Source organism: Apteryx rowi, unplaced genomic scaffold (genome assembly GCF_003343035.1).
Source record: "Apteryx rowi isolate R43461 unplaced genomic scaffold, aptRow1 scaffold_1351, whole genome shotgun sequence".
Lineage (NCBI taxonomy): Eukaryota > Metazoa > Chordata > Aves > Apterygiformes > Apterygidae > Apteryx > Apteryx rowi.
Genome location: NW_020447588.1, coordinates 52,453 through 62,125, shown reverse-complemented (window position 1 = coordinate 62,125; position 9,673 = coordinate 52,453). Strand labels below are relative to the sequence as shown.

The window sequence follows — 9,673 nt, the reverse complement described above, 5'->3', positions numbered from 1 at the left end:
TGTCTTGAAGTCTCTGACATTTGCAGAGCGAGCCTGTGGAGAATGGCACATCTAGACTGACACATGGCTGAGGCAGTAAGAAGGCAAAAGACTCCACACTGCAAAGCTGCCTGTATTTTTTCCAGTTTTTCTGCTTCTTTCTGTCCCAGGATGTCCAAAATTTGTAGGTCACTGAAGTAGTTCTGTTTGGTAGGCTTTTGAATGCAAGTTTTTAAAATTTTTTTGTCTGTAGTCCTCATCGGAGCAATGAGTTGAAATGTGCAGCTGGCTGTGTCATACCCATTCCTGGACAGGTCTTTTGTAATATACAACGTTTTGCTGCACCTCTTTGTTTTTAAACTGGAAGATCGTGTACACCAGGACAAGGATACACAGAGACAAAATGCAAGGGATCACAACTGCAATTGCATTTACAGTGCTAGGCACATCATTTATTGTCACCATAATATCCACATCGTTGTGGGGGAGGTGTCTGTCTTTGCTTCGTTCAACGTCCTTCTGGTTACAGCCCATCCAGTCTTTGAGGATTGACCTGGGGTAGCCTGGCTCCACACTCAGCCTCTGGTTATCAAACTTCCAGTACTCCTTCCCTTTGTAAAAGTAGGTATAAACTAGAAAACAAAACAGAAGATTTCTCACCACACCATTTCCAACTTGATAAGCTCTGTGTGTGTGTGTGTACATAAGTTCAGAGCACCTGAAAGACTGGGAAGATGATGGCTATTTAGGCAAATAAGACATGTTCATCAAGGGCATTCCACAAATACAGCCATGCTAAGTCAGTTTTGGAGCTAGGATTTAAAGGAGAAGCCCTAGCCCTGGCTTGTGGGAGCTATGTTGCCAACAGTGTCCCTGTATTGTTCCCCCTTGGCCAAGACAAATTGATGATCATGATTTAAGCTGAGAATAAAAACACTAGCCTCCCCCCCCCCCCCCCCAATTTTAAAGCAAGTGTGCTGCAGTAATTTATTTTCTACTAAAGCATCTGCAAACATGTGCTCCTCATTACAGAGCCACATAGTGACAGAATGACAGTGTCTGCCTGGGTGTGATAGAGGTTGGGTGAATACTTATATATGTATGGTTCCTTCCACCCAATCTGAGGGAGCAGATGCTGTATAAGATCAGTCCTTTTGGCCACAGCATCTGGAAGGTCTGGCTTTCATTAAGATTAAAACAGTCTTGTCCTGCTGTTAATAAAAGGCTGGTGGTTTATGCAGCATACTGCCTGAATTACCCCTCACCTCCCCAAAGGACTCCAAAACTCCTTTTCTAATCAGTCTCAAGTGATTTGAAAAGAAAAGGAAGGGAGCATTGAGTCACCTGCTTCTGACCTCCTGCTTATCTGGCTCTTGCTGCAGTCTTCCAGAGGTACTGGAAGACCCAGCCTGACAGCCCTTGTCTCACATCACTGCCCCAAAGAGCTGGAATTACAGTAACGTTGTTGAGCAGTTGAGAAGGTTCGTGGGTTGGGATGATGGTCAGGAAGAATCACAGACTCCCTGTGTTCACAGGTGTCAGGGTGACCTTGGGTTTTCTGAGACTCGATTTCTATCTCAGTGCAACTATTTGCAACAACTCAACTCCCACAACCAAACTCCCAAACTAGGCAAACTATTACCAATCTAATACTTGTAGTGATTGCAGATACATACAGCCTTCTTTGCTGATAAAAGCTCCCTGTGGAGCCTGAGGGATTCCTCTCCACACAGTGATGGGCTTTGGGTATCCTGGGTCTGTTGCTCGCTTGTCTTCATTGTATCTCCAGTACCTGTCTCCTTTGAAGAAGTAGGTTTTACCTACAGGCTCCCAACGCAAAGCTGTGTCAATGCCTTCCCGGGGAAGACAGCTATCCAGCTCCACAAGACTGTGTGGGTATCCTGGTTCTGCTGTCACTTCTTTAAAAACCCAGTATTTATCTCCTAGAGATGAAGGGGAGACACAAACAGATGGATTTGCCTAATTAATAGGTGAATCGATAAAAATATAAAATAACCACAATGAACCACAACATGATGAGGACTTCTACAGCTTAACTATGGGTTATATGAAGAAGGTGCTTCTTCCTGTTTATTCTAATCCTCATACCTCTTGGTTTCATTTGATGTTTCTTAGTTCTTGTTTTGGCAGAGACTTTGAACAATTGTTCCCATCACCTTCTCTAGGCTAGACATGATCTTAAAGACTTAGCTTATAGCCTCTCTTAGCCACCTCTTATTCAGGCTAAGGAGTTCTAGGCTATTTAATTGTTCCTTGTAGGAGGTTATTCCATAATTTTGAGCGTTCCTGTTCCTTTCTCTGAATCTTCTCTAGTTTTAATATTTTATTGAGATGTGGGACTGAAACTGCACAATTATTTCAGAAGAACAGGTACTGTGCTTTTGTACAGGGACATGGTGATGCTTTCCATCCATTCTTCCTTGCTTACAACTTGCTCTCAAATGACAGGATCGTGTTCAGAAACTCTCACAGTGCAAGGAGCTAACATTGGCCTCAGCATGAGGCTGGACATTTTGTCTCTTTAGAAAAAGCACAACAAATTTTCCCATCTCCTCAAGAAAAGGCACGCGAGCAGATCATTACCATAGAAGCTTGTGTTGCATCAAGTTAATGTATGTGATGTGTAACTAACAGCAGTGTTCCCTCCTTAGACCAGATGTAAGGAAAGGGACCATAATTAAATTGACATTGGACTTCCACACAGGCCACAACATGTGCAAGTCAATCCACTGTATTGGTGCCTATCTGACCTCATTGTGAATAATCTCTCTTTACAGATGCTTAATGGACAGTGGCCTACATATTTAACAAGGTTCAAGGCCTGCCTCAAGGATGCTGACTATGCTCTTCCTAATACCTCCCCCAGCTCTTCTGACCAGGGTGCAAATTTTTCATCCTTCCTCAGAAATGTGATTTGGGAGTGTCCTACCTCTTAAGAGGTCTAACAACCTGCCTGAACATGTTCTGTGAGACAGGCAGGACACTGGTAGCCACTGAGAAATAGAAATTATTTTGTGTTATCAAATGGAAGCCAACTTTATTAGCTTTATACAGAGATTCTCCTGGCAAGGCCAGCCCCCACTAAGCAGTATTTTAAGGACTGGCTGTCATACTGGAAAGAGAAAAGCAAAGGAGAACATTTGCATATAGATCAGTCATTATTAGTGAGACCACCAAACATTAGTCAAAATGCAATGAGAATATGTGAGAAAAGGCTAGGCCTATTTTAACATATGCCCTATTTAATGTATTCTTATACAGCCCACCTTGTTTATTACAGATTTTGCAGATATGTTGCCAGAGCAACCATTTTTCCTAGTGCCCCCAGGGCAAAGAAAGTACCCTGCGTGTCTCACCTGGGATGGCCAGCAGCCACCATGCACTTCTGCATGTGGATGGACATTTTCAAGCTGCAGGGAGTCCTAAGGTTGAACTTTGCAACCCGAAGTATGCAGTGGACTCGTAAGACCCATTTCGTAGCAGTCTGTGTCCTGGGAGGGTAGCTCAGCCCCTGAACATAGTGGCATAAGAGCTTGCTGTAAAGCTGCAGAAGGCTGTGCAGCCCCAGTGACCTGCACAGTTCTGCAGGAACCTGCAGCTTAGCCTGCCGGTGACGGGGTACCAGAGTAGGAAGTACTTGCAAGGGGCAGGGGCTGGCTCTTCTGTGCAAGGAAATGCTGCTAATGGTACTTATTTGCTGTGTCTTTGATTAGAAAATCAAAGTTGGTAAGTTGATTAGTGGTTCAGAAATCTCTGGCTGCTTCAAGTGCCCCCTTGGAAAAGGAGAGGGATGCAGCTAACCTGTTTTCACAATCTATGCCATGAAAGAAGAGTGTGATTTGAGGCAGGGATGGTAGGTTTGTACTGAAATATACAGTACCTTTGAAGAAAACAAATTTTCCATCAGACCTCTCATAGGCTGCATCAATCTTTGCGGGGAGGCCTTTCCAGAACTGCTCAATTTGCATGGGATAGCCCTCCTGCACTCGGTTGTTGCGCAGACGCCAGAACCAGCGATCCTGAGAAAAACAGAATGGTCTTTAGACTGTTTGAGTATTTTTATTTTGCAGCCAAATGAGACTGGGGGGGGTCCATCATCAAGCATTACTAATTCCTGCCTAAGTCCCATAACCACGAAGTCCTGGTTCAGATGACAGCTCCAACCCAGACCAACACTGTCTCTAGTGAGGAAAACGCTTCATGGTGCAGCTGGCAGTGTGCTTTGCTAAAAAGGGTGAGAAGTTCATTGCTGGTGCTGTGAAAAAGGGCAGAAAGAAAAGTAGGAAAGGAGAGGAAAGAGGAGCAGGAGAAAGCATTATGAACTTATTTGTGAGTGACCTCTTTGCATGTCTTGCTGCTGTGGTGTCATGCTTGGCCCAGTGCAACTGATGCTCAACTATCAAACCCCAGGACAGCCTTTACCATTACCTGGGGAATGAGTAAAGCACTCAATCTCCAAAGGCACAAAGGCAGTTATTAAATAGCCCTTTAGATACTATACAAGATTGTTAGTTAAACAGTCAAAGTGGATGGTCAGGGAAGAGTAAGAGCAGGGCAAGAACTTGTGATACTTCTCTGAAATACTGTCCCAGACTTCAACTATTTCCAGTTCAGGCATTTTCTGCAACTGGCAGGGTTTGTCCACTTAGTGACCTTCAATATTTCCCTGTCCACATTCATACCCATTGGGCAGAGTGCAAGGTACAGGTATTTTGGGGGTGGGACCACAGTCTTCTAGATTCAAGGTGCTCTAATATGTAGGTTATTGAGCAAACAACCTCTCTTTCCTCCCTAGCTGTAGTTTATGAGCAAGGCTGACTCAAACTCCCTGAGAGCTTCAGGTTGAGTGCTATGAATCCCCAATAAAAAAGCGTTCTCTCTGAAGCCCAGGCTTTGGTGTGTGCCATCTCTGGAAGGAACGAGGCTTAATCCCCATTCTGTTACTGGCATTGCCTTCTGGCTTTACAGGTGACTCCTTTCTCATCTTGATGGCATCTGAACTCTCTGCTAATTCAGCTGGTTCACTTTTTGGTGCACAGGCTGCCTGGGTGTTTTGTTTAGCTTGTGAATCCCATCAGGCAGTGTGGTTCATTGTTTATAAATATACAAATCCAATCTGCTTACACTTCCTGCTAACATTAATCATTCACTAGCTTCAGGGGAACAGAGTTATTTGTGGGGACATTTCAAATCTTACTGTAACTACCTTATACTTTTATTTTTCTTTCCCAGTGGAAAGCCTCATGCTTAAGCCAGAATTCTTAGTACCTTGAAAACAAACATTTCTCCTCTAAAGAGAGCCACAGTGTTGAAGTTGCCATCACAGATGTTCGGTTTTGTGCCTGGAGGAGATGGCCTATCACCCAGAGGAGGACTAGGAGGTCTTGGCTGTCTCTCATGTTTTCTTTCCGAAGTAGAATGAATTCTGCGAACAGGAAGAGTTGGTAAAGGCCTAGTTGGCTCCAGTGGCTCAACAGGTGGACCTAGAAGTGAAAAGAAAATTGTTTAGCCAGGTGGACAATTTTGGATTTTCTGTGCTTCCCCTTAGGTTTTAAAAGTCTATGGGCTGGATAAAGGTCCTTTTGAATAATCTATATATTCCTTATGCACTATATACACATAAGAATCCATTTCCTAGAAATGGGAAGCAGAATGAGATGCATCCACATGTGAAAGATGTTCCAAAATAGATGAGTGATAAAAACTGAAGAGGAGTCAGTAAGTTTTTGTAGGTCTTCCCAAGGAGGCTGGAGATAAAGGAAAGGAGGAGACACACTAATTACATTCCCAACACTGCAATATAAGGGCGACTGCATGGAGAACTTAGGAATCATAAAACAATTACTTTATTACAGTTCTATCACTAAACTTTACTCTTAGAATACTAAGGGAACTCTGAAGTGATAAGGGACTTTGTTTGCTATCATTCAAATGATGGCACAGTAGCCTGAAGAACCACCTAGGAAACTGGTATTCACAAATGACAGTACTGCAATTCCCTGAAATTGCAAAGCAATTCCCTTTTGATTCTGACCCAGCTTAGCTCTGAGATGTGACAAGGCTGCAGGAATCTAAAGAGCTATAAAAATATATGTGACTGATACCTGGAGCAGAAGTCTACTTTTAAACTGACTGTGCCATAGGAGTTTGCCATTTTGTTAACAATAAGTGGTAAAAACTGGAACAAACCAAATAAAGAGAATCACAGTAAGATTTCTTGTTGCTTCTCAGAGAAGGTCACAAGTTGGCACGACAATAAGCTGAAGGCTACTAGAGGGCAAAGATTTTGGAAAGTTTTATATTTGATGTAATCAAATGGTATTTGATTGTTTATTTACATGGATTATGTTTTCCATCTCTTTCTGAACAGTGCTTTTTAAGATGCTATATAAAGAGACTGCAGGAAAATCTCCACCAGTGGGCAGAATAGGGACTGACTTTCATGGTTGTTGGTGGTCTCACCATTTTAGGGTTCAACACCACTACTGATGGGCTTTAAACCAGCTGATGTTATTTTACACTTGCACTGGACTAGGATCATGCTCCCAGGCAGCTGAAGGGGAGTTATCCTGTTGTGGATGATTGTCTGACCATACCCAGAGAAGTAAGACTTTAGATAACCATGGAATCTAGACATCTGTGGCACTAGAAGAGGAGTTTTACAGATAAACATTTTGAGCTATGGTGCCTAAAATGATGGTTAGGTGCACAAGTACCTATGTCATCTTAGCCTGTAAGTATTACATTTTCCAAGGGTTCCTATAATGAATGAGTACTTAATAAGTTCTAGAAGAGTTGCTGAGATCAGTGAAAATCATCACAGATAGTGACAAAGAAGTCATCACAGAAAGTCATCACATTTAATTCTTATTAGGATTGTAACATTAAGAATATTGTCTGTAGGTTTCATGGATGTTCTACGCAGAAGGTACCATTCAGATAATGTAATATAGTCCAAATTCCTGCATAATCAGGCCAGAAACCTCCACCAGCAAAGCCTGTGATGAGCCTAGTGTTGCTGGTACAGATGAAGCACATTTTCCAGGAAGAGACACCCAGTTTAGGTTTAAAGATTTCAAGCAATAGAAAATCCTCTGTAATGCTCAGTAAATTGTTCCAATGATTAAGTGATGTCATTGCTAAAGTCTGTGTCTTACCTATTGTCTGAATTTGTGCAGCTTTAGATCCAGTAATTTTTTTCCTTTTCAGTGTCTGCTAAGTGTTCCAACATCTAAGCACTTATAGGTCTTGACTTGGTTGTTCTTTAACCTCCCCTTTATGAGTGAAATAGGTCAGTTCTTTATGTCTGTTGCTGCAAGGTTTTTTTGTATTTGAGATCTTAAGACTTACTCTTGCAGCTCTTTTTTAGAGCTTTCCAAGTGGATCATTATATTTCTATAAGGTCACTTGTACTCATCATGTCATATTTTGAGCCAGCTGCAATTTTTATTAGCAACTATTTTTATTTACTTTTATTCCAGAACTTTGATAAAAGATTTTGAATATTGCTCACAGAAATCCTTAGATGAGGATTCCCTGTTGATAATTACTCTTGGAAAACCATCAGCTAATTTGTCTACATTAAATGCATAAAAATATTGCACTGATTTTGTATATTTTTCATCCCCTTTCATCTCAGCTGTGCAGTGCCCAGTATCTTAGAAGGCCATAAAGTTCTTTAAAATAAAATTCCCAAACTGTGATACTGCTGTCTGTGAATTTCCCAAAATGCTATGCAACAGAGCTCTCCAGACACTGTCTCTCATAGGAGCAGCAGGGCTAGAGTCCCCTGTTAGCTGGTCAATGAGGGTGCATCTACATTAGTGTTTTAGTTCAGATCAAGAGTGTCCTTTTGAAGAGAATCTCTCAGTCATTTACACTCTTTTTGAATGAAGCTATACCAGAAGATGCACTTTCAGAGCACATCTAATATACTGTAGCTGCAAATAGGCATCATAGGACAAGGATGAAGATAGTCCAAAGTAACCCCCACCCCCAAAATGCATACAGTGTGGATGACAAGTCCTCAGCACTCTACTTAACACCATCCCCAAATGCTGCTTTATCTATAGATCTGCTACTGTTATTCTTGGTAATAGCTATGGATATTGTTTTGCTAATACAGACACAGGCAATGTAGCACTGTGTGATGCACACAGGCTGTGTACTGCCCTCTTCTCCAATAAGCTGCACGCTGGCTGCTGGTTGAAGGAATGGCACTTCTGGTTCAGGCTGAAAAGCTAGTTGAGGGAGGATTGAGTTGACATGGTGGAGATATGCTTTAGAGGAAGGAATGGGAATGGGGAAAGAGGTTCCAGATAGATCATAAATGTAGAAAGCCTGGTTTGTACAGATGGCAAATGGGGGAAGTGGGAGCACAGTGCTCAGATCCTGCTTTGGCAAGTTAAAAGGGGCAGGAAATTGGAAGCCTATAATGGCTGCCAAAAATGGTACTTGACCCCAGTGATAGTACCTGAACAAGTTAAGTTTGAAAACCAATGATTTAAATGCTTGATGAAGATAGGAAATGCTTCCGTTAAGGAAAGATAGGTTTTGGCTGGGACCTAATCAAGGAAACAATAATGAGTGACTTATTGCACACAGCAGCCCTCTCTTTAAACAGCAGTGTGGTCCTTTTTGCACTCTTGTACTGTCATCTATATGTCTTCAAGTTGCTGTGTTTTGTAAATAAGGTTGTGCACTCTGATATTGAAGTGTCTCTAATATACATCCTACACAACAGGATTCCTTGCCAACAAACTAATACAAGGCTCATCTTTCTAAATGAGATTATTGAATGATGCTGCAGAAGCACATGACAGAGGTGTAGTTATTCTTCCCTCCCCTTGCAAGAAGCTAACACTACTGTGCGCTGACCAAATCAAGGATATGTTTCTTCTGCTATAAAGAGATCAGGAAAGTCTCTTTGGTGGTCAGTTTAATTGATCTGGTGGATCATTTTCGTAAGACAGCTATTCGGTAATTTGCACAAGACCACCACCAGTTCCAGCATGAAGTGTATGCCTGGGCTTGGGCCATGTGTTGCAAGAGGCAGCTAGAAGCAAATTTACAAAATGATCATCAGGAGGGCTCCAGGAAGCACTGTTGCCTTTAAACAGGGTGACTTGTGCAGCAATCTGCAATGCAAAGAGGAGCACATGCTGTAAGAGTGAACTGTCTGGTAGAGACCCAAGAAGTCGCTATGCATTATGTATTCAAACCGCTAGGTGGAAAGACACATAGTGAGAAACGAAGTGATTGCCCAGTCTGCACTGTTCTGCTGCTCAAACACAGCAAATAGACAGAGATATTCACATCAACAGCAATTCTGGCTTATCAGAAATAACAAGCCCAAAATTTCACACTTTGAGAGCAGAGGAAGGCAAGAACATAATTTTTCAGAGAAGACCATAGGCAGTTAGAAGAAAATATGAAATTAAAACCTTTTATCTATTTTAAAGGAAAAAGGGGTGAGAGAGGAATAATATCTAAACACAATAATGATAAATGTGTCTGAGGGGTCACAAAGAGAAATTATCTGATACCAAGGTGCAGCATAGGGAATACAGAATTGTGATCATATCCAAGAATCTCATGTAACATGAGTTATTAAAAATTCACTGAATTAAAGATAAGGTTGCTTGTAGGGCATGTAATTCCAGTTTACAGAGAT

General features: G+C 41.9%; 1 protein-coding gene across 3 annotated transcripts in view; it reads right to left on the bottom strand.

The window, feature by feature from the left end:
* Window positions 1-217: 217 nt before the first annotated feature.
* Window positions 218-9,673, bottom strand: part of LOC112961639 (matrix metalloproteinase-24) — a 31,990-nt gene continuing 22,534 nt past the window's right edge. For all 3 annotated transcript variants that reach the window (XM_026056995.1, XM_026056996.1, XM_026056997.1), the window contains exons 3-6: window positions 5,269-5,483; window positions 3,881-4,019; window positions 1,656-1,922; window positions 218-611 (exon numbers count right to left, since the gene is read on the bottom strand). In XM_026056995.1, coding sequence (XP_025912780.1) covers window positions 274-611; window positions 1,656-1,922; window positions 3,881-4,019; window positions 5,269-5,483 — 959 coding nt within the window. In that variant the 3' untranslated portion in view covers window positions 218-273. The remainder of the gene's footprint in view (window positions 612-1,655; window positions 1,923-3,880; window positions 4,020-5,268; window positions 5,484-9,673) is intronic.